This window comes from Podarcis melisellensis (assembly GCF_964234715.1).
Source record: "Podarcis melisellensis genome assembly, chromosome: 8".
Classification (NCBI taxonomy): domain Eukaryota; kingdom Metazoa; phylum Chordata; class Lepidosauria; order Squamata; family Lacertidae; genus Podarcis; species Podarcis melisellensis.
Genome location: NC_138540.1, coordinates 42,109,252 through 42,134,816, shown reverse-complemented (window position 1 = coordinate 42,134,816; position 25,565 = coordinate 42,109,252). Strand labels below are relative to the sequence as shown.

The window sequence follows — 25,565 nt, the reverse complement described above, 5'->3', positions numbered from 1 at the left end:
ACTGGGAGCAGATGAAATTCTGGTTTGAACACTTGCGGTCTTAATTGGTACTGTTAGGCAAGCAGGCTCAGTCTCTCTGCTTGGATTGTAAACTGAGGATTCATCTTTAAGGAGTATCTGTATCTGACAGCTGAGAAATGTAGGAATGCTTGAGGCTGAATGTTTACACATTATGCCATCCAGCTATTTATTTTTCTCCATTACAGACTAGCAGGCCCTGATGGATGTTTCCAAAAGCCCTGAGCAAAACCCCCGCTCTCCCGACGAAAAAGAGGAGGAAGAGGACGAGGACCAGCTGCTGTCTGATGACGAAATCCTCAAAGAGAGCGGCTCAGAAGACGATGGAGAGGACGGGCAGGGCACCACTTTGGGAGAAGGCAAGGAAGATGCTGACCGAATATTGAGTCAGGAGGAGGAGGAGGACGAAGAAGAAGAGAACCACTCAGGTGAAGAGGACTGCTTAAGTGAAACCAAGTCTCAGGACTCCGACAATAATGAGCAAAGCAGGGAGCTTAAGGGCTCTCTCTCTGTCAAGGAGGATGAGGAAGAACAGGCAAACGACTTGGGTGATGAAGCCTCCTCAGTCACTCGGGAACTAGATGAACATGAACTGGACTATGACGAGGAGGTTCCCGAGGAGCCAAGCACCGTTGCTGCTGACGATGAGACTGACAAGGCTGGGGGAGAGGAAGAGGAAGAGGAGGAGGAAGAGAAGGTAAATGAACCACCTGAGGATGAGAAAAAATCTGGCACAAAGAGCGACGACGAAATAGGTGGGCAGGAACCTGTCAAAGAGAAGAAGAAAGAGGAAGACGGAGAAATTGATGATGGCGAGATTGATGTAAGTTCACCTCCTTCCCACAATCTCAGATTTTTCCCCCAGCCAGTGTCCCTGGAAACCAGGGTTTACACAGCACTCCCTCTCCCACTTCTGTTTCCTAGACCTCCTGCATATGCAAAAGGACCTCTTGTGGGCTGTTTTCATAGGTACATTTTCAGCTAGAGGAATCCTAACATGCATCTCACAGCACTATCATCATTGGGATCTTCAGATGCCAGTCAATCTCATATCAGGCCATTCTTTCTAAGCAGCCTCATTCAGAAAAAGAAAACCTAGGAGCAAAGAGATGGAGAAGCAACTAGACAGAGCCTATGATCTTCTTTTGCAGAATCTTGGGAGGGACTTTAGTGTTGAGTTTCTTCCCCACATTCTCAGTGTATGCAGAGCTGCAGTAGCAGCAGGGGAGTTTCCCCTTTACTTTGGTTCATTCTCCTCCTGGTTCTCAGAAATAGTAAGGGATGGTCCACAACTTTGAGTTGGAGCACATGCTTGGTATGTAGGAAGTGTCAAGTTTGCTCCTTGCATATTTCCAGTTAGAAGACAGACAGGCTAGGAAGGGCTTCCTTTTGCTTGTGGTCTTAGGGAAGAACCCTTAGCCAGAGTAAATCCTGGGCTAGATGGACCAGTGGTGTAACTCAGAATAAGGCAGCTTCATGTGTTAACAGGATTCCTAGGTTTGCATCTCCATGTAGTCTAGTCAGGCATGTCAGCTCAAGTGAATATAATTTGACAGTTTCCTTCTATCTGCTTATTGGTGGCAGGATACTTGATTGCGGACTGTCTGAAGCATACACATAGCCTGTGCCTATTCATGTAAGCTTGGCATTTCTGCATTATCAGTTGCCTTAAAACCTACCTGCTTCTGGAAATGGATGCCAGTCAGTCTCTTAAAAGAGAGCATAGCAGAGGCATTACTCATCCTGGAAGGGTTCTTTTTAAAATCCACTACTGAGGTTCTCTCTGATAAATGCAATACAAGGCCTGCTCTTTCATGCTATTCATATGAACATGGAAAGCTGCCATATACCAAGTCAGCTATTTTGACTTTAGGCCCAGAGCCCTTTGCCATCCCTGCTGTCTGAGAATTTTTTAGGCTAGGGTCGCCAGCATGGTACCCTGCAGGTGTTGCAAGCAACAACTCCCATCAGCCCGGCCAGCATGGTGACTGGCTAAATGCTGGAAAACTTTATAAGGGGTTACAATAGATTACTAGTAGCACAAAGTGTGGCTTTTAGCTTTTGTGTTAAAATTGACACTCAAAGGAAGAGTCCTATGTGGCATTTCAAAGAAAAAATATCATTTCAGTTTGGTACCCTTTTTTATGTATGTTAATGACAAAATCACAATTGACAGCCTCCTTCCCATTATGCCAGAATCTGGAATGCATGATCTCTTTCTTAACAATCCTCTGTCTTGGCTCGCTTTATGTGACTGTGTAAAATTGCCAACTAGTCTTTCCCATCCCTCAAACCATACGGGTAAATGTATTGCAAGGTATGTGATGACTATGAATGTTTATGCCATTTATGTAACATCCTCTACTTGCTTGTAGTGCAGGACCAGTTCCCTGCATTTCAGTTCACTTACAGGTAGGTGCTTGTATAACTGCTTCCATTGAGAGTGGTGGGGCCATGGAGGGTATGTTCTTTTTCCATCAATTCTAAAGTGGGACAGAGTCAAATAACATATTTGCTAGCATTGTAATAAGGATGATAACGAGGTGTGATGAATAGAGCTAGGTGTTAACTGGTTTCCAACATTGCGATGTATCACCAGCTAAACATCCCGATATACCGATATTTCACAATGTGTGGAATAAGGATGGAACTACCGTATTTTTTGCTCTATAAGACTCACTTTTTCCCTCCTAAAAAAGTAAGGAGAAATGTGTGTGCGTCTTATGGAGCGAATGCAGGCTGCGCAGCTATCCCAGAAGCCAGAACAGCAAGAGGGATTGCTGCTTTCACTGTGCAGTGATCCCTCTTGCTGTTCTGGCTTCTGAGATTAAGAATATTTTTTTTCTTGTTTTCCTCCTCCAAAAACTAGGTGCGTCTTGTGGTCTGGTGCGTCTTATAGAGCAAAAAATACGGTGTGTAGAGGTGAACATCAGGATTGAGTGATAACTGGCTTTAAACATTGTGATATATCATCAGCTAAACATTGCTATATACCAATATATCACAATGTCTGAAATAAGGATGGAGTTATGTAGAGGCATTGGCTGGCTTCACAGTTTTCCCTGCATCGTGATTTTTGCCCATTCCTCCTCTTGTGATTCGCTGCCCCCTGCAGGAGGCAGGGAAGCGCTAAGCTAGCAGAGTTAACAGGGACTGCAGGAATTGAAAGAAGCATTGGCTGGCTTCACGGTTTTTCCCATATTGTGATTTTTGCATAGTGCGCACATACACATACACCATTATTCGTGATATATTGCCAGGTCAAAAATGAAACCAATATCACTATATGGACTTCAAACCAGTTTTGGACAATATATCGATATATCTATCACCCAGCCCTAGTGATGAATTACTTTGTATTTACTATTTATTTATAAAATTGAATAAAATAATTAAATAAGAAACAGAAAAGCTCATCCAGCATGGCCAATGATTAAAGCTGGCATCTCTTGCATGCAGAGTATGTAGCCCACCACTGAAGTAACTTCTCCCACCTCTCCCCCCCCCCAAAAAAAAAGAGATACCAGGGACACAGCTTCTGGCCTTCTGCATCTAATGCATATGCTTTACTGCTGAGCTCTGGCCCCTCATTTGGTTAAAAGCAATCTTGCTTTTACTGTCTGACTTTTCCGAGTTATTAGTTTTGAAGACTGTCATAAAGAGCACCCAGCTTTCTCTCTCCACATGTTGTGCTGTGGTGTGGCTTTTCATTTCCATGACTATGTAAGAGCTGTACCACATTGTAATTCTGCACTGCTCTTCCTGAAACGGGGAGAGTTGGATTTTGTGGCAATGAACAGTGAAATGGTTTTATTTGCTCTCTTTAAGAGCTGCTTGTAAACAGATTGCCTTTGAACTTAATAGGGTGGAACCTCATCTGCATACCTGGCATCCTGCAGATCTATGACTAGGAGAAACCCAGAAATAAAATAAAGCACTTTTAATGTTCTGTGCCCAAGTGGGAGGCAGGAAGCGAGGGTGGGGAGATTAAAAAAAAAATTGTTCCAGGTTAATTTATCATTCACCAAAGTTACCTTGTGCAAATCAAAAAGTGTCTGTACACTTACTTTAAATCTTACAAGATTTGCTTGGAGCCCAGCTCTTGAATCTGCCATATTTTGGCAGTTTTGCAATTGGAGGAAAGGGATAGATAGCTGAGAAGAGATAGAGCTGTATGTTTAATAGTGGAAGATAACTGGCAGGTGAGAGTACTCTGTAACACAGAGAAGACCTTCCCCTTGCCATGCTGAACGTTTACAAATGTTTGACTTTTCTTAAGAGCCAAGACATAGCAGAGAAAGGAAGAAGAGAATTACAGACTCAGTTGGACCTGTTATGGCTGGTAGAACGTGGCTCACCGTCCACCTGTTCAGGAGCAGGTGGATAGAACGTGTTTGGCTTCACCTGTCTCCCAATGTGCAACTACTTGATTGAAGGGTAGCAAAGCAAATACTCTATTATTGGCAGCATTGCTGCTGTTGCAGCATCTGCCTTTTACATACCTGTCTCTTTATGTCTTTCAGGATGACGATCTGGAAGAGGGGGAGGTAAAAGACCCAAATGACAGGAAAGTGAGGCCGCGTCTCACCTGTCGGTTTTTCATGAAAGGTAGGAGCCATGCCCAAGTGCTCCCTCTCTCCTGGAGCTTGCAGAGGCAGCTGTCAGGACTTACTGCCTCTGCCATCCTGCCTCCCGAGACTTGTGGCTTCTGAACATAGTGCATTATCCAGGTTTACTTCTGTATGTTATCGAGTCACATCAGATCAAACGTTCTCAAATGTTGTCACAGCAAGCATCACAAAAGGCCTTCGTAAGAGGGAATCTTTTGGGATCAGACCCTGGCAGGGCCACTTGGTATGTTTGTAGCAGTGACCACTCAGATATTTGGGATAGCCAGAAGCTGAGCACGAGGAAAGAACCCACATCTATGGTCTTTAGTATTCCAATACTGCATTTGAATTCAGTAATTATGACTCAGAAGCCATTTTTTATTATATCTGGATCTCAAGTTCCACCATCATGGCTACAGTAGGTGGCAGTAAGATTTCCCATGGCCTTTTAAAATATATGTTTAATTGGTTGGCTTTAACGCTGTTTGACAATAAAAACAAGGACATTAAAAATGCATGTCATTTCCAGTCTTAAATAGAAACTAAAGAAACCCTATGTGTTTTACTTGATTAATTAGTTATTTAAATTGGAACCTGGATAAATATATTTCTGAAGTAAGAAGCAGACTTGCTTTGTTTTTAGGTGGTGGAGAGAGATGCTTGTGTTGAGGTAGGCATCCTTGTAAAAGAGGCATTTATTTTGCATACAAAAGAGTTTCAAGATGGTACTTTCCATTCGTAATTTTTATAAGTACTTTGTGCTAAAAATTGTTTCATTAAAAATGTTTAGTTAATTAAAAATGCCTTTGCGATTAATCAATGGCACATTTTAAGTTGCTCGGAAGGTTTTTAATTGATTGAACAATTCTGAGATAACTTGCTTAAGCTAACCACCTTCCAGGTTCAGGGGTAGGATTAGATGGACACTTATATGGCAATGGAAAGAAGAGCTTCTCCTGGCACTTGGGCCAAAGATACAAATCTCTCTCTGAGCTCTGCTAGGTTTTAATAAAAGCTGTTCACCAAAGTTCTCTTAGGACCTGGGCAATTCATAAAGAAGCAGCAACCAAGAAATAAAATGTAAAGCATCGGCAGTGCATTTCTCCTTTGATGAATGCTTTGCCTTCTTTTTTCTTTTTTTCTCAAGTGATTTGAACATCTCTGCAAAGATATGCATATGTTCTAGTCACTTTTTGTGTGTTTTTTTACTGTTTCCATTCATGGAGATTTTAAATCTTCTGTGTGCTTTCCCCACCATAGGGCATTGTACTTGGGGTATGAACTGCCGGTTCATTCATCCTGGTGTAAATGACAAAGGAAACTACTCTTTGATCTCCAAGCCAGATCCTTTCTCTCCAAATGGCGCACCACCCATTGGCCCTGGGCCTCACCCTCTTATGCCAGCCAATCCTTGGGTATGGTACTATTACTTTTTTAATACATTATCATTCATGGTGTAAATTAAAATGCCTAGAGGTTGACCAGGCTACACTGCATTGGAAGATATGCAAACACTGGAGCAAGTGGGGAGTATCAAGTTGGCATTTCCATGTTCTACACCTTTTCTTGTGTTTGTCTGTTGACGCTTACAGAAATCGTGGGTGGGTGAGGTGGGGACTGTGCTGTCCCTCTGGGTCATGTGCAAGCTTCAGCGCCTTTTTGTTTGGCCTGTGGATTCTTATTTTAGAAAATCTCAGCTCTCGTGTTCCAAAAGCAGTGGTTCACTTAGTCCTATACTGTCAGCCCTGGTTTGATTGGCCAAAAACCCCACACCAACCAGCCTCTGGTAGCAAGGGCTCATTTTCAGCCCCATTATTTGAGATCACTTAGTTGTGCATGTACAGTACCATGTTTGTGTGTGTAACGACCTCAGATTCTGACGCCACATGCATTGCCACTGAGCCACAACTTTAAAGCCACTTGCTTATAAGCATGGTCATAAGAGCATAAGAGTAGCCTGACTGCTGGATCAGGCCAGAGGCCCAGCTGGTCCAACATCCTGTTTTCACAGTGGACAAGCAGATACTCCAATGGGAAGCTCACAAGCTGAGTGTAAGAGTTACCTGGCAACTGCTGCTCAAGAAACATACTGCCTCCAACAGCAGAGGTTGCAAATAAAGTGATCTCTAAGCATGATGATTTATTTCCTAAAGCAGAGCTGGCTAACCTGTGGCCCTCCAGATGTTATTAGTCTAAAACTCCCTCCATCCCTGCCCACTGGCTATGCTTGCTGAGACTGATGAGAGTCCAACAACGTCTAGAAGGCCACAGTTTCCCCATCTCTGAAAACCCAGACAGTGGGGGGGGGGCTAGCTTTATGTTTATAGTTGAATCTTGTTGATGTATCTGATTTTGAATGTTGTAATAAGTGGACTGCAAGACTCTGCATGGAGGTTGGGAGCTGCAGTTCTTCCTTACATTTTAAGATTGTTTTCCAGTAAGAAGCTTCATTAAAGGCCCCTTCACCCCTTTTCCAGATCATGCCTGTTTTTCCCTTGAAAACCCAATTTCCTTCATCAAAACTCTTTCATGCAAAGAGTTATGCATGTTAAGATTCTTGGAACACAACCTTCTGGCCAGATTTCATGGAAGATACACAACTCTCCTTGTGTTGAGAGAGTGCAGCTGCCATGTGAAGGAACATTCTCTTTTTGCTGAAATCCTAAAGCAAACCAGTATGAGTAGTCAGTAAACATGCACATTTGGAGCAAGAAGCTCTCCTGGGTTATTTGTAAAGGGATACATTTTTCCTGTCATTAGCTTTCTAAGATGTTTCATTTTCATGTGCAAATACTGCCAATATGTAAAGGACTAAAGTTAAAACAAAAACCTTTTAAAGATTTCTCCTTTCCCTTGGAGAAGGCAGAGACTTTGAGATAAAGCATTCTCTAAGATAGGACAGTCCAATTTCTTATTATTCTTTAAAAATAAATATTTTTACGCCCTTGGGCAAATTCGTTTAACTTCCCTGAACAGAACAGAAGCAAAGGGAAAGAGGGCCTAATGAAAATGTGTGTCACCTCATTCTGGAACCATCCTCTTCTCTTTTCTTAAAAGGGGGCCCCTGTAGTTGATGAAATATTGCCACCTCCGCCTCCAGACCCTCCAGCAGAAAGTGCTTGGGAACGGGGACTCCGCCATGCGAAAGAGGTAAAGCAGCTGTCTGGGGACAAACAGGAAAAATACATATGAATCAAGAGCATGTACTAGGCTGCTGTTCACAGGTATTCAGAATCTCCTCCAAATCAACATTTGGATAATTAGGAATGAGTAGGCATGAGCCTTGGGATTGTCTGCTCATGCAGAAGGGGAGGAAACGGGAGGCTTCTGATGGTGGCATTTCCCCCATTCAGACAAAAAGGGAAACTCTGCTCTGCTCTTTCTGGCAACTAGTGACCTAAAGTGTCTCACCTCTGGAGGAGTAAAGAGAGCATGTAAGCTCAAGGCTCTCACTTGCTTGGGGCCCTAGAGATAGGCAATTGATCTGCCTTGCTAAGGAGTATCTGCTCTTGACTTGAGTCGCTCTTCAAGTTATCCAGCAGTGATATATCTACACACACACAGCTCTGCTGCTTGAGGTTCTATGATGGAAGATTGCACCACTTTAAAGTTCACCCCTTTAGTGTTTGCATCTCATGCAAAACACGTGCTCTGCCAGTGAACAGTATATTGCCCTTTCTTATAGTAAGCAAATTGTTTCCTCAGTGACCATGCGCTGTGCAATCTTATCTCTCTCTCAAATTTTGGGCAAGTTCCCTAGAAACCCTCTTTAAATATTGAGTTGAACAACAAAAGTGTGTGTTTTTCTTGAAAAGGCTGAGATTGCCATGCTGGTTACTCTTCAAAACACAAAAGCAAAAGCTGCATTCACTGTGACTTATGCATGACAGCACGTGATAAGGCCACCAAGAGCCCGCATGGCTGAGTCAAGAGTTTTCCATACCCAGTTCCATTATTGTACTCCGGATGATGAGACTTATTTTTATACATATAAATGAAATTGGTAAGAGTGGGCTGCTGCAACCTCTTTGTTGTCTCCTGCAACGGTGCTCGTCTTTTACTCAAGTAAAAGTATTTAGTGTTTAGTATGGCTTTAAAATTTTCTGTTTTTAAATTGCTTTTGTTGTATTTTACATTCCTGAATCACCTTAAGACTTTTTATTTTGTATAAAGCAACTGATAAATGTAATAAATTATAATAGTAACAATCTGAATCTCTGGAGCCTGTTAAAAGCAGCTAGCAACACAGTGAAGAAATAATAATAATAATAATTTATTTTACCCCACCCATCTGGCTGGGTTTCCCCATTCCAAGATGGTGCTTTTTAAAATCATCATTATTATCATTCTCAAACAAACAGAAGGATACCAAGCATTCTTGGTATATCAGTTTGTATCCAAAATGCTTCATTTCCATTCTTGGTGATGTTTGTTGCAGTGAGTGGCTGTGAAAAAAGCAAGGCTAAAACAACAAATAAAGACCAAGCACATTTTTAAAATCCTGTTTCAGTGGCTACTTTTACTTTGAAGAAAACCTGTCCCAATCTGGATCGGGGTCTTGCACTTGTTTCCTTTCAAAAATATATTCTTTACCCTGACCCTGGCTGCTCTCTGCCTCTGAAGGTGCTATTTGCAGTAAACCAGTCCTTCCTGACCTGATGCCCTCTAGATCTTTTTCACTACAACTCCCATGCAATGCTGGCTGGGCTGATGGAACTTACAGTCTCTTAAAGCATCTGAAAGGCACCAGGATTGGGAAGGCTGCAGTAAATAGCAAAGGGCAGTGTTCTTTAGGAAATGAATAGTGCTCATTTCCAGTTGGGAGATGGCAGCTGCTTTTATTCCAAAAGAAGAAAAAGTGACAACTTTTCAAAACAAAAGGAAACGGCTTAAGCTTTTGAAAAAGTGTGTTTGTTTAGCTCAGCTTTAACATGTGGTCTGGGATTCTGTCATTATGATTCTAAAAAACAAAGAAACACAGAGAATTAAATGTTACCTCAAAATTGTAATGTGTTTTAAAATATGATCCACTATTTAAAAAAACAAACAAAACAAAACTAGGTAGTAGTTGATATTTGAAAAGATGAGAAATAAATCGTTGGGATATTAGCACTTCTGCAGTGGGTCATTAAGCCACAGAATGGGATTTATTGCCTCTGCTCTAGGACAGCCCTTGCCAACCTGGTGCTTGACAGGTGTTTGGGGGCCAACCAGTTTCGGGCCGATACACACTGTAGTCCAAAACATCTGGAGGGCACCAGGCTGGCAAAGGCTGTTCTAGACGGACGACTCCTTACCTCTCGCCCACTTAGGTGTTAAAGAAGGCCACAATGAGGAAGGAGCAGGAGCCTGACTTTGAGGAGAAACGGTTCACGGTGACCATCGGAGAGGACGAGCGCGAGTTTGACAAAGAGAATGAATTTTTCCGGGACTGGAACTATCGTATCACTCGGGATGTTCGGGACTCGACGTAAGACGCAACTGTCTAATTCTGTCTGATGGCAGGAATGCGGACTTGAGCAGGCTGGCTTCTGTGGATCTGACTGCAGTCCTCCAGAGGGCAGTGTTGGCTTATCCAGCACTCTGTTGTGTTGTTCAGTAGCAACACACACTTGCTCTCATCGCTCCAAGAGCCCTTCCTTGGTATTCAAGGGGGGCTCTTCTCCTCTGTGCAACACTCTTCTCCATATAGAGGGGCACACGAGAAGTGTGATAGCTATATTTCTTTCCAACAATTGTCTTCTGTTTACAGCCCAACTGAAAACAGTCACACAAGCCTGCCTTTTCCTGGTGCGCTATGTTACTAAGGCAGTCATGACCTCCTGCTCTTGCCCCGATGCAATTCCCAGTATCATCCCAGCTTCATGCTTCTAATACTTAAAGGGTTTTTTTAACATTATTGTGTTGCAAGGTGGGCCCCATCGTTTGCAAAAAGTAGGTCAAGCAGGCTTCTCTGGCGATCCATCAGCCGTGAGTGGGCTGTTGTGTACGGATCACAGTCCTGGTTGGCATGACAGCTGATCCCAGCCTTCATGAGTCACCCCAATGGATCACTAGCTCACAAAGCTTAACCTACTTAGTACAGGCAGTGCATTGAGTAAAGGGAGCCTAGGTGGATAGAGAGACCTTCCATTTCTAGCATAATGAATGATGCCCTCCAGACAGGGAGATGTCTCTTCCCTGCTTCCTCAGTTGCATCACACACAAGTGCTAAATTTGGTATCATCATATTTTAAATCAAGGTTCTGGTCCATATGGTTGTGAAAAGAAACTTGGAACCAGTTACTGTGAAACCTTGTTGAGCAGGGCTGCAAGTGGGTCAGGTTGGCTGTTGGGGGAGCTTTGGGGTTCAGTGTAAAATGAATTCTACAAAGATGCACCTTTTTGATCTTTTGTTCAGGATGTAGAATTCAGCTTTTCTTTGCACGTAGTTTTTGCACAACACTGAAAAAAGGCAGGTTTCCATTACGGAAAAGGGTTCTGACCCTATATTTTTGAACTGAAAGTTTTCTCTTTCTAAAACAGCATGGATATAATACCAGTCAAACTGAGTGCTTGCTGTTAGTTCATGTGCTCTTGAGGCAGGTAAAATTAGGATGTTAATTAATATACTCCCCCAAGGATGGAGAACCTTCAACCCACAGGTCCAATTAGGCCCACCAGGCCTTCTCATGTGGCCTTCCAGGCTGTTTTGGCCAAGCCATGCCCCTATATGGCATCAGGTGAGAGGCAAGAAAATAAGTGGCTGGGCCAAAGGGGATTTGCAGGCACCACTAAGCATTTTTTCAGTGAAGACAAAACAGCTCACCTGACATCATTGTGCTATTGAGTGATTGACAGGGGATGCCCGCCCCCAGGTGTGAAGACCCACACAAAAAGAAAAAAATAGGAAAACCTCTCCTCCCCCCCCCATTTGAAAAAAATGTTACATTAGGAAGTGTTTTCTTTTGGAATGATGTGATGAATGTTTAAGATAAAGCATCTTTTTGCTGGCCTTTGACAGCTGAGATGTGTGTTTTCAGGGTCCACCCTATTCGCATTACTATGATCTGTTTCCACTGTTTTAAATTTTGGGGCTTAAATTCTTTCAACCTGCCCTGGGACCCACTGGTAATAAATTTTATGATGCCAGTGCTAAACAGTTTTCAGTGCCTTTAGTTTCCCACTCAAAATGGAAAAAATAATAATAGGAAACTGTATGCAAGTGAGTCATCATGTCTTAAAATATTAGCAAATATTCCAACACAATGAAATTCCAAATAAAGATTTGAATTTAATCATTGAAGCCACATTTTAATATGTATTATTGATCCCTTCTCTCCAATCAGATAGTTTACTTTTGGCTAAAGGTGGGAAAAGAACCTTTGAGATTTATATAGCACATAAAATTAACACAAATATGCATCTTTGTCTATAGTTTTTGATTGCTAAAAAAATTTCCAGTTCAAAATTTTCTAGAAGACTCGCATCACTGCCCTTCCCCTAAGAGTTATTTTTTTTACAAAACAATGTTAACATGCATTGAGAATGGCTTGTGATGTGTGAAGATGGCTGAGAGCTTCATAAATCTCCTCTTTTTTCCCTCCTCCCTTCGGTTTCTTGAAAAACTCCAGTGAGGTGGACATCAAAGAGAACGCTAACTATGGGTAAGCAGTCCCTAATCTCTGTTGTGCTTACAGCTGGCCTATGTTGCTTTCATTTTGATCCCTTGCAATTCTTTGAAATTCTTCGGTCAATACCAGCTGCTGCGTAAGGCTTGGCTTCCACTTGACCAAATCTTAACTTGGTGCATTCAGGTGTGGAGGCTTCCAGGTGCTGGCAGCGTCTCATGAAAGTTTATAGTAACTGCAGCATTCCTAAATAACGAAATGCATATTGACATCTGTTCAGCAGTATGCATTTTCTGATGACATCCTCAGAAGGAAGGTCGTCAAGTAAAACCACAGCCATGGTTGTGGTGAAGTCCCCTCTATGCCCCAATATCTTAATTTACCAAACTTGCAGAGGCTTCACCTCTTCTTCCTTGACCAGAGCCCTCACAGCTTTCTGAGCTTTCCGTGGTTGAGGAGGGCCCAGCTCCAGCTGCTATCTTACGTTGTGATGCTAGGCATGCACACCTGTGCCTGTTTGTGTTGGGGGGTTTTTAAAGACACTGGGTGGATATAAACATGGTTGCTGCCATGTTTGGTGATAAGAGGTCACTCTTTAAAATAAAATTTAAAATATTTATTTATTAGATAGCACATGTTGTGTGCTAAATGTGGCATGGGAGTCAGTTCTTTCTTTTAAGCAGTGATGGCAATAACAGTAGTTTTGTTTCATTTGAATGTTTACCCTCTCTTGATTCCTCTGCAGGCTTGACCCTTATGCGGATCCTTATTATGATTATGATATAGAACGCTTCTGGCGAGGCGGGCAGTATGAGAACTTCAGGGTACAGTACACAGACCCAGATCCGTACCGGAACTACAGATTGAGTAAGGTAGGTAAATGCATCCTCTTCTCATGAGCTGAACTTTTATTCTGCAGTAGGTTGATCCAGACAGTTTAGCCCAAGTCATTGACCCAATTCCTGTGTTACCTGAGTGCCGTGTTGACAACTTTAGTGTGTGCATCTCGTGTTGTTCCAGTAACATTTAATAATAATAATAATTTTTTATTTGTACCCCGCCCTCCCCGGCCAGAGCTGGGCTCAGGGCTGCTAACATCATAAAACTAACACAGTATACAAAGAACATAAGAACATAAAAACAAGCAATCAATTAATTAAAATACATCTTAAAATTAGTTCAGAGCAAATTAAAATCTGGACAGATGGCAGTCCATGGGTAAAATTGAGAGTGGTTAATATTCTCCAGGCCAGCTGTTACCACCAGTAACAGGACCTGTGAGCGGGCTAGGAGGCCTCTTTAATGCTTGTTCTTACACGGAAAGAAAAGAATCAGAATGAACCCCAACCAAAGGCCTGGCAGAACAGCTTCATCTTGCAGGCCCTGCGGAAAGATGTCAAATCCCGCAGGGCCCTGGTCTCTTGTGAGAGAACATTCCACCAGGCCGGGGCCATAGCCAAAAAGGCTCTGGCTCTTGTCGAGGCCAGTCTAATCTCCCTGGGGCCTGGGATCTTCAGGGTGTTATTATTTGCAGACCTTAAGGTCCTCCGTGGGGCATACCAGGAGAGGCAGTCCCGTAGGTATGAGGGTCCTAGGCCGTATTGAGAATTGGAATCATCAGTCCTTGCTGCTGACATGGGGAGCAACCAGCTCATGGAAGCCTCTTGTGTGGTTTCTTTATTTCATGCTGGGAGTGATACAACCACACTGCTCAAGTAACTCAAGAACTGGCCCTCCTTGCAGAGAAAAACCATTGGAATAAAGGTTATCTCAAGGATTCCATCACAGCATGTGTGGCTAGTTGGGGGTGGGGGGAATTAAATGCCATGTTGGATTATTGAAGGAACATCATATGAACATGTGGGTCAAAACTCCTAACGCAACTTAACCATTATTTTACAAGGAAAGGGAAAGAGAGAGGGAGAGGGAGAACAGGCAGCGCGAGCGAGAACGCGAGAGGGAGAGAGAGCGTGAACGGGAGCGGCGGCAGAGGGAACGGGAGCGCGAGAGAGAACGGGAGCGTGACAAGGAGCGCCAGAAAAGAAAAGAGGAATGGGAAAGAGAGAGGGAGCGCATCAAAAGAGACGAGAAGGACCGGCAGCACCGGGACCGAGAGCGGGAGAAGGAGAAGGAGAAGCCAAAACCACGATCGCCACAGCCACCAAGGTACAGGCTATACTTTTTTCATGCTGTTGATTATGTGGCAGGGAAGGGTGTGAGGAGGTTTAGTCCCTGCTGGCTGGCAACTCTGAGAAGCTGATGTTTTACAACGGCATGAGGCAGCATGTCGAGGGAAACTGTTTCTCATGTTGGTTTCGTTGGCTCTTTATATGGGAGAGCAAAGGAAATTGGGTAGCAAATGTATTCGCTCACATCAAACAGAAGCAAAAAGTGTTGTATGTTTGATTCAGACATGTTCTTTGAAGATTTTGCACTGTAGAAAGTCTGGAATCTATGTAAGCAGCATGTTTTACAATGTGGAATCTGTCAGAATGGAACCTCATGAGAGACTCCCTGCTCCATTTATTATTATTTTTAAAGTGAGCCAGTAGCCATCTTGGCTTCTGCTTTGCTCTCAGTAGCTTTGGGTTTGGGTTCACAAGCAGCATCTGGTTTCTTACTGTCTACGTTTAAGCCTCTTTTTTTGCTCTTGGACTCCATGCATGAACTGGCACTTCTGTTTCTTTTATACGTTGATTGTTAATCACCTTAAACTACTAGAGAGGTAGTCTGGTGCTAACTGAGCTTCTCCCATCTGCTCTCCCATATCTCCATTCCAAGGCTACTGGTCCTTTTTTCCAAGCTCTTAATAACCACTTAGCCCCATTAGTGATGTTAAATTCTCGAGAATAATCTTTTGGAGAATATTCTCAGGAATATTCTCGATTAATGAGAATATTAGAGAGTTTTCATTTAAAATAGGAGACTATTCATTTTAATGCATTGAAAATGATATAATTTTAATGCATTGAAAATGATATAATTAGTTAATATACATGTTTATTCATGGGTAAACTTGTTCAGATGGCAACCAAAAACTGTACAGATACTTTTATTTAGTGGGGCAATGCAGTGAATTCATGTTCTTTGATTTAGTAAAGGAACCACAGTGAAAATATATAAGCACAAGCCCACTTGTCACTTGCAAGTATCAAATTAAAAAATAAAACATGTTTTATAGTTAAAGTTAAACCATTCTAAGGTGATGGCAACAGTAATTGTCATGTTAAGGTTTGGTATAAGGAAACTCAGTAGTTAAATCATATATTATTCTTCCATTAGAACATGTACATGTTATAAGACAAGTCAAAAAATACAATTGGCATGTTAAGGTTTGATACAAGTAAATTCAGTAATAGGCTATATTGTGCTTCTAATAGCTCTAACAATAACTGTTTTGGTGACTCAAACACAGCTTGATAAACAAAACTATATATATGCAAACATACCAAAAAGAAGCCATTAACATTAAATATATTATCATTATATGATAATATATTTCAGTATGTCAGTCTCTGGTAAATGGCACCTTGTACCATTGAATAGCACTGCAAAAACCAGTTACTGACACTAAATAAAAATATAGAAAAGTCAGCTGTTTAAATCTAGGCCACCTCACATGCTGTTACACATAATTGTATAGGCCTTGGTACTTTAAGTGTATAAAGCATTAAAGCTACTTTCTGTAAAAAAAAAAAAAATCACACTATATAGCCACAGGTATAGAATTGGTAAGAATAAGGTCACACCAAAATAGAAAAAAGGCTACTATATATAGTTGAAATACATACGAATTCAAATGTTCATCAAATTAAATGAATAGCATTTTTAAAACTTAAAAAAAAAAATGTTTTCTGTAGCTCACATTTCAGAACTGCCAGTGGTGAATGACACAATGCCCATTAATGTAACTGGATTAAAAAAAATCAGTATTCATTACTTACACTGGCAGTATCACAGCTTGACGTATTTACTAGATTTTTTTAAATGTGGGTTGTAAAACTGGTTCTTACATTAGAATTTACAGTTTGTGGAGAATATTCTCTGGATAATTTTCTAGCAGAGAATATTCTCACCTCACATCAGTAAGCTTCATTCTCCTTGCCTGTTCTACCCCCACGTCTTCCTCTTTCCACTCCAGCTCTTGGCAATAAACTACTACTACTACTACTACTACTAATAATAATAATAATAATAATAATAATAATAATTTATTATTTATACCCAGCCCATCTGGCTGGGCTTCCCAAGCCACATAGACCAGATTATGCAAAGTTAGTAACTTGCATAATTCTGTGTACAGAATTTGGGTTCCTTTTGGCACTGAGTTCAGTTAGGGGTTCATTTGGTGTGTATGCAGCCCTCAGCAGAATAAGGGGTGATGGGAGAGAAAGCAAAGGGAAGTGCCTGCTCATCCAAAAGAGGGCACTCCTTGTATAGTGGCCTCCGGCTTAAGACCCAGTTTGGGGAACTTGTAACCCTCCAGATGTTATTGGACTCCCATCAGCACGACTCAGCATAGCAAATGATGGTCAGAGATTGGGGAGGGGGGTCAAATCCAACAACATCGGCAGATCCACATGTTTCTCACCCCTGCTGAAGATTTTATTTCTTAAACTTAGCCAGCGAGTATTTTTTTTAATTCCCTCCCCCTTTCTGCAGTTCATTTACCTAACTTACAGTTGTTGTTTTTCCCCACACTGGGCATGAGAATGGGGCCCAGGTCACAAAGCCTGACCCCAATGTATAACCTTTGTTCCCTAGAATTCTCAGCCTTGAGTCTAAATGCCAGCTTCAACTTGCCTTTCCTTGAGTCTTTAGTTAATATAGATAGCAAAATGCAGCCTTCCCCAACTCCCATCAGCCCCAGAATGCATGCCGCCATGCTGGCTGGGGCTGCTGGGAGTTGTAGTCCAAAACATCCGGAGGTTGGGGAAGGCTGGCATGATGTGTCCCAACTGCTTCTTCACGCTCATTATATAACTCACCCGGCTGATGAATAAGCAGGGTGAAGTAAGGGTGATGTAAGACCGAAATGTTCACAGGTTGCTAAAAGCCAGGTTTCCCCAGCTCACCAGCACTGCTATAAAGAATGCAGACCAGGTTCCCTATTGCAAGAAGAATGCATTCTTTTCTCTCTGAAACATTTGGAGGCTCCTTTTCCACACTTGCACTTAATTGGGCCAACGTCATCTCATTCTGTTTCCTTGTTATGGCTCAGCTGAATTTGGAGAGAGGTTTTGAGTGTTTTTTGAAGCACAATGGTGATCAGTTTTATGGGTATCCGAGAGTTATATCCACCATGTCACTCTGGGTGGAAGCGGTTTAGGTGGCAACATCTCAATTGACAATGTGCAAGGATTTTATTTATTATCTGTTTGTTTTATTACATTTATGTCCCACCTTTTCTCCCAGAAGTTCAAGGTGGTGTCCCCAGTTCTCCCCCTCCTCCTTTAATCCCCACAATAACTCTCTGGGATAGGTTAGGCTTTGAGACAGTGACTGACCCATGGTCACCCAGTGAGTGGCGATTTGAACTCTGATCTTTCAGCTACTAGTCCAGCACTTCTAATTGCTACACCACACTTCCTACCTCCCTGTCAGCAAAACTACGTCAGTCACGTCTGCAAACCTATGATGAAGATTGCTGTATGGATAACAGAATTTTATTATGTATTTTTTCTGCTTTTATGATATTCTTCTTGACACAGTGTGATTCAATTTATATTTATTTTGTTGGTTTAGCCACTTCAATCAGCATATGATATCCTGTGTAACTATGATATGGTCAAAACAGCAAATCACTTGCTTCCACATTTCCTTCTCCTTGGAAGTTGAGTTCTAATTATAGAAGTTCTTGAGTTCTAAATATAAATTTATAGCTTGAAAAGGGCAATAATTTGCAGGTCTGCTAAATACGTAGCACCTTTAGGAATTCTTCGTGTTTAACTAGTCGGCCTTTTCCTTGGCAGTGGGGAGTGACTTCACATTAATTGGGTTTATTTATAGACTCCTGTGCTTTCCCTAATCATTATATCCTAGCTCAGCTCTTGGCAACTTCAGCCTCTTGCGTAGTTTTGGGCTGACGCTGTCCAAATTGCTCATGTGCCTTTGGTGAGGCTTCCAAGTCTGAAAAGCCTCATGCTGGTGGCAGCTTCCAGATAACAAGTGTTTCTGTATAACAGAGATTTTTGTCTTGAACTAACATTCCTTGTGGGATGTCTTAAAATCGCAAGAGCAGAACAAAAAGTGGTTGCATAGGCCTGGTGTTTTAAAAAAATACATGCCTTCCAAAAATGCATTTTAACCAGTTAAATATATATTTGATGTTTTTATAACTGGAATAAAGGAAGTCATATGTGGTCCTTTCTGAGTGGTGCCAGCCAACAAAAGGGAGCCTTTTCACTTGTGCAGCTATTGCTTCAAGGCCCCCCCCCCCCCCGCTACCGCCAGGGGGCTCTCCCAGTCTGTGGGGAAAGGAAGGGACATACCATCTGGGAGGAGCTATAAGCTCAGTATATCTGGGCTAGGTGGACCGTATGATCTGAACTCTCATAACAAATGTAGCCTGAAGCCACTGTCTTGTTATAAAGCACTTTTCACTCGTAGCAGAACACCTAGCAGTGTAGATATCATAGATACTAATTTCTTATATTTGTTTCTTCTTCTGGCAAAGGGCCTACTTGCTCTGTTTTCTCTCTTGCACATTCTGGGCTGGGAAGTGGGGCTTGTTTCAACTCCTCTCAAGCATGCTGGAGAAGGGCGTAACTCAGTGGTAGAGCATCTACCTTGAATGCAGAAAGTCCCTGGCATCTCCACGTAGGGCTGCAAGAGGCTCCCTGTCTGTGTAGACAATACTGGTCTAGAAGGATCAGTGGGTCTGTTTCTATCTAAGGCAGTTTCCTGTGTTCCTGTGCTGCTCACTGCTGCCGCCTTATGCAAGTCACTATACCTGAGCCTAACCTACTTTCTAGGATAGCTGTCAATATAATGCCAAATCCTTTCCCCCACCCCTTTCCCTGGACGAAGAGTGAGATATTAATGTGATAAGTAACAGAACTTTTTCTGCTCCTTTTGCCTTTTGTATCTGGTTCCAAAAACTGAACTTGAGAACAAGTTGATGCCCGGAAATATTGTATTTCGATGTGGCTGTTTCACCATGCAAAGGGTATTGCTTCTTGGTATTGTTCATGCTCGCTGTGATTTCATCTAAATGGATTCCAACCTGGCCCCTGAGGGAATTCTTTCCCTCCCTAACACCAAATAGGAACCCGTGAAATGGAGTTGGCAAGAGCAGCAACAGGAGGAGGAGGAGTTAAAAGCGTAAATGAACATTTCTCACTCAGTCATTGGGAAAGCTGCCAGCTTATTAAGGTGACTCAGACTAAAGAAAGTTAAAAACAAAACAGCCCACCAGTATTTGCTATTCAATTCGAATTGAATGCAGCAGGGAAGAGATCAAAGGCAATTCTGTTCCGGTCAGATTATGGTTTATTTGAAGATAATCTAAACTAAATCAAAGATTCTACAAAACTGACCAGAAACCCATTTAGACACACACACACACACACACACACACACACACACACACACTTTTTAGGTTAGCAATGGGGGAAATGAGCCAAACAATAAATTGCCACCTGTTCTTATGTATTCCAGAGGGTTAGCCACAATAGCCTGTTGCCATCAAACAACTGTCTCTATCCCCAAGGAGGGATGGGGAGCCTGCAGCTCTCCAGATGTTGTTGGACTACAGGTTCCATCATCCTTGACCATAGGCCCTGCTGACTGGGGCTGTTGGCATCCTGCAGCATCTGGAGGGCTGCAGGTTCCCCTATCCCTGTGCTGAGGACTAATAATAAATAATAATAATAATAAATTTTATTTATATCCCGCCCTCCCCAGCCGAAGCCGGGCTCAGGGCGGCTAACAACACTAAAATAGTGCAACATTCTAAAAACATTATAAAAATTAATTAAAATCAAAATTGATGGCAACCATACTAAAGTTCTGTAAAGATTGCCAAAGGAGGGAGTCAGGCTGCGCCCTGACCAAAGTCTTGGTGGAACAGCTCTGTCTTGCAGGCCTTGCGGAAAGATGTCAAGTCCTGCAGGGCCCTTGTCTCTTATGACAGAGCGTTCCACCAGGTTGGAGCCGCAGCCGAAAAAGCCCTGGCTCTAGTTGAGGCCAGCCTAACCTCTCTGTGGCCTGGGACCTTCAAGATGTTTTTATTTGAAGACCATAAGTTCCTCTGTGGGGCATACCAGGAGAGGCGGTCCCGTAGGTACAAGGGTCCTAGGCCGTATAGGGCTTTGAAGGTTAAAAGCAGCATCTTAAACCTGATCCTGTACTCCACCGGGAGCCAGTGCAGCTGGTATAGCACCGGATGAATGTGATCTCACAGCGAAGACCCCATAAGGAGTCTTGCCGTGGCATTCTGCACCTGCTGGAGTTTCTGGGTCAGTCTCAAGGGCAGCCCCACGTAGAGCGAGTTACAATAATCCAGTCTGGAGGTGACCGTCGCATGGATCACAGTGGCTAGGTCAGGGCGAGAGAGGTAAGGAGCCAACTGCTTAGCTTGGCGGAGATGAAAAAATGCCGCCTTTGTTATAGCTGCAATCTGCGCCTCCATGGAGAGGGAGGTATCGAAGATTACACCCAAACTCTTAACGGATGGTGCTGGCACTAATTGCACCCCCGCAAGAGATGGGAGTTGCCCCCTCAATCCCATATCGTTCCGTCCCAGCCAGAGGACCTCTGTCTTTGAGAAGGATTTAACTTCAACCGGCTCCCACGTAACCATCCAGCCACAGCTTCCAAGCATCTGATCAGTGTGTCTGGGGCCGAGTCAGGATGGCCATCCATCAACAGATAGAGTTGGGTGTCATCAGCATACTGATGGCAGCCCAGCCCAAAAACTCTGGACAAGCTGGGCAACTAAGTCTATTGTGGTTTAAGCGCTTGCTGTCCGATGCAAGATGTAGTCATCTGAGTGGGTAGATGTATGTGCCGTAAGGGCAGGAGGAAGCAGGAGTGGAGAGAATGTTTTCTGCCAGCAGGCAAAGTAGTAAGAGAGAGAACTTCGCAGAGTATGGATGAAAAACGACAACCACATCAAAAGGCTAATAGACCCAGTCAGTGGGTGTGGCCCACTCCAAGCTGGTGACAAACTATCTGTGCAGGATGAATAAACACCCAGTGAGGGACAATTGCTTTCTGTAGTGTTCAAGCCACGCCCAGTTGAGCCGCAGTCTGATAGTGTCAAATTTGCAAATGGATTCCAGCTCAGCCTCTTGACGCTCCCTTCAGAAACATTCCAAGTGTGGCAGCTTTGAAGTTGGTTGCAAAATGTCCAAGAAAATCTAAATGCTTAGTCACATTTGCTGCCTTTGATGGTCCAGTTTTCTTCCTTGCAATGATGCTAAGAAATATCCCTAACCTACCGGAAATATGAGGCTATAGTGAGTAACCGTCTTTTTCTTCATATATTGCACAAGGGTTGCAGCTGACTCTGAATAACTGCTTGAAATCCCATTTGAGCTGTTCAAGGTTCTGAGCCCAAAGAATCCAGGTTTTGGGAAGTATATGCAAATATACTCATTTGCATAAAGCAGCATAATGTGTGTACTGCTGCTCCTTCTCCCTCCCCTCCAAAAATAATAATGTTGGTTTCCTAGTCCCCAGAGCAAGTAGCAGGATGAAAATGCAGCACAATATCTAACTCAAAAATCATGCTAAATAGAATGTATATGAAAACATCATTCTCAATTAAAAGCTTTTAATTATGGCTACACTGTCAGCATAAATCAAAGGATGAAAGTACAACTTGGTGTATTAGCCATGACGCACCCAAACATTGAGCAAGTCTGAGATTAATCTAAAGATTTTACATGATGCCTCTGTATATAGGATAAAATTTAAGAGTTGAATCTACTCAGAGTAGACCCATTGAAACAAATGGGCATGATTAACAGGTTCCTTGATTTCAGTAGACCCACTCGGAGTAGAACTTAGTTGGAGTCTAGTGTTTGCCCTTCTCTTCTTTCCCCATAAGTACTGGTACTGTGAGGTTGGGAATACCCTAAGTGGGGAGAGCACTGCTTTTGCACTCAGGTCCTGCTTTCTGGCTTCCCAATAGGGCATCTGGTTGGCCACCGTAATAACAGAATGTTGGACTAGATGGGCCATTGTCCTGTGTCTCTTCCATCCTCATGATTATCACATGAGCTACAGGCACATATGCAGAGTTCTCTTACTTGCTGGAGCTCCCCCACTCATTTCATGAGAAGGTCCATACAGCAACACATCTTCCTCTACCACCTGTCATTGCAGTATTTCACCAAGCTTTAGATCAGCGATTTCCACCAAGAAGAGGAGTTTGGATTTTATATCCTGCTTTATCACTACCCTAAGGAGTCTCAAAGCAGCTAACATTCTCCTTTCCCATCCTCCCCCACAACAAACACCCTGTGAGGTGAGTGAGGCTGAGAGACTTCAGAGAAGTGTGACTGGCCCAAGGTCACCCAGCAGCTGCATGTGGAGGAGCAGGGAATCGAACCCGGTTCACCAGATTACGATTCCACTGCTCTTAACCACTACACCACCTCTTACAGTTTCAAGAGGGACACTTTGTGCCATGATTCCAAGATCCATGCAGGGGGTCTGCTTTGGACTCCCATTTTCAGACAGGAGTCCATCATGCTGCACGTGGACAAGCTGTTTTTGAAAGCAAGGAGCATGTCAAAAGCCATTCATAAAGCAGCAGGAAAGAAATAATAGAAAAGGAACCTTTTAGATTGACAGCTCCGATATTGCAATAAGTCAATGTGAAGAATTAAGTTGGAGCTATAATGATAGTAGAATTATTTGCCCTTGTGAGTAAATTAGTTAGGGTTGGCACTCAGTTCAGTTTACCAGTCAAATGCTATCAGCTGATCAGTGAAACGATACTGTTGATGCTTCCGACTTGGCCAGCAATCTGCTTGGCACAACCGCCTTTAAAATCTGGTTCTTTGCTTTATTTCTTTTGGATTCTTTGGTTTCAGTTGTTGTTGGTTTTTTAATGTAACTGTAGACAGACCCTGATGTTCCTGAATGAAAGCCAGAGAGAATCGTCCAGTGAATTGTTCACATTTTTAGGAATAGTAATGTGTTTTTGTAATCATCACAAGCATCAAACTTCTGAAACTTGTTCAGACTGCAGTCCTATATGCACATACCTTGGAATAAGTCACTGAACTTGATAGGACTTCCTTCTAAGTAGATGTGCAATTTTTGTCATTCAAATAGGCATGTGTTTCTGTTCAGCTTAACCTGCTGTATCTGGTGGCAGTTGAGTAACCACTTCCAGGCCTTTTCATTTCCTCTTTTCAATCCTGGGAAATTTACAGTGATGTCAGAGTGACACCCTTCTTTTTAAAAAATGTATTTTGTTTTTGGGGTTTTTTTTAAAAAAAACTTCCTTGCTAGATGGACTTTCAGAGTTGCAATGATGTCACTGATGCTCTTTAATGGCCAATTGGTCATTGAGTTTTCCTGCTTGATATGATTGGATCATCAGTGAAAAATGCTTGCTTATGTCATGTATAGAAGAAGGGGAAGTAAGGGGGAAAAGTTAACTTTCTCTGAGCAGAAGATAATTCAGGCTGCATAACAAGGTTGCATGATCATTTCTATTAAACATTCCAAGGGATTTTTTTTACCTCCCTCGAATTCAATGCCCTGGCAGAGTTCCACATTTAATCTTCTTGATTTCCTCCTAAAACGAAACAACTTGTCTAAACAAAGCAGAGAATGATTTGTTTGCAGCAAATTTCCACAGCAAGTGGTGTGTTGAATTATGCTGTGATTTCCCTTCTAACGGGAACTTGGTGTGGCTAAACAAATTTCCTAGCAAGCAGAGACCAAGCCCCAAAAACTAGTGCCCAGACTGAGTATTTCTGATGTTTTTTTTTCCTGCAATGAACCACCAGCTATTTCAGACTTTACATTTCTGGGTGACGCTCTAGGAAGCACTGGGCCCTGGGGCAGGTATGCATTGCCTCTTGACTTTTGTTAGAATCATAAGAATCCCTGCAAGAAAAACAACAACACAGAAAGCCCAGTACAAAGAAGCCTGGGTTTCCTCACAATAAGCAAGAGCTAAGGTAGAGGAAGATGGGAAGATACTGTTTAGATTGTTGCTAGGGCCAAGAAGGTAAAGAAAAGAAGAAATCAATGGAAGCCACTCGAAAACGACCAATATTCTATAGAAAGCAATTAGGTCCAGATTCAACATTCCCTGACCACTAGTGCAAGAATGAAAATAAAGGTTGCGCAGTATGAAATGCAGCGCAGCAGTTGTGCTAGCAGCACCTTGTTGCGCAGCAGGAAGTATCGGGACCCCTGCAGTCCGTTGCGCAACTGGCCCCAAGAGCCATTACTAGTTTCTGGCACCTTCTCTTGTTCAAGTCATTCTGCTAGCACAACTGGCAACACTGCTAAGCAATTTCAATTCCAGTCCCCTTCTGTTTTGCAAGCCCTTCTAGGATGCCGCACACATGCTTTCAGGCTTTCCTTAGCTTCAGTGAGGGCGGGAATCTTGATATTTGTAACTGGAATCTGGGGATTGCATGATACCGGATTTGAAACTGCACCCTGGGATCTGGACGTGCAGGTGACACAGCATGTGTAGCACCCATGATTGCAAAGATGATACTGGCTAGGGCAGAAAGTCCGAAAATCTGAGCTTGGGATTGTTTAATTGTAGAAGCTATGTGGGGAAGTACCAAACTTCATAGAGTTTAGTATCATTATCTCTTGATTGCCATTTATGCTTACTTCCTCCTCTCCCCATGCCCTCGCCTTGGGTTTCTCAATCTTCAGCAGGCAAAGTCCAAATCCCCTGACCAGGTGACAGAATCATTCCCTTTTAAAAATATATTTATTTATACTTTTCAGATACATACATTTCACTGATTTTATATTCATTTTGATATTTTAAAGCTTGACTTCCTTCCCCCCCTCTTTCTGCGGTTCCTTAGTTTTTGTATCCATTCTTCCTTTGCTGGGACTTCTTCTTTCCATTTTGGGGCATGTAACTTTCTTGCCACTGTAGTCATGTACATGAATAAATTTCTATACAATTTAGGTAGTTCTATCCCTATAATTCCCAGAAGAAAGGCTTCTGGTCTTTTTACAAACATTATTTTAAACATCCTTTTCATTACATTGTATATCATTTCCCAGTAAGCCTTAACCTCACTACAAGACCACCACATATGATAAAAAGAATCTTCTTTCTCTTTACATTTCCAACACTTATTTGATTTAGTTTTATACATTTATG

The 25,565-nt window shown here is 42.6% G+C and overlaps 1 protein-coding gene across 2 annotated transcripts in view; it reads left to right on the top strand.

Moving 5' to 3' along the window:
• Positions 1 to 25,565, top strand: part of ZC3H18 (zinc finger CCCH-type containing 18) — a 54,680-nt gene that overhangs the window by 10,279 nt on the left and 18,836 nt on the right. For both annotated transcript variants that reach the window (XM_081920170.1, XM_081920169.1), the window contains exons 2-9: positions 207 to 841; positions 4,542 to 4,626; positions 5,889 to 6,043; positions 7,686 to 7,778; positions 9,941 to 10,098; positions 12,242 to 12,274; positions 12,984 to 13,110; positions 14,142 to 14,404. In XM_081920170.1, coding sequence (XP_081776296.1) covers positions 221 to 841; positions 4,542 to 4,626; positions 5,889 to 6,043; positions 7,686 to 7,778; positions 9,941 to 10,098; positions 12,242 to 12,274; positions 12,984 to 13,110; positions 14,142 to 14,404 — 1,535 coding nt within the window. In that variant the 5' untranslated portion in view covers positions 207 to 220. The remainder of the gene's footprint in view (positions 1 to 206; positions 842 to 4,541; positions 4,627 to 5,888; positions 6,044 to 7,685; positions 7,779 to 9,940; positions 10,099 to 12,241; positions 12,275 to 12,983; positions 13,111 to 14,141; positions 14,405 to 25,565) is intronic.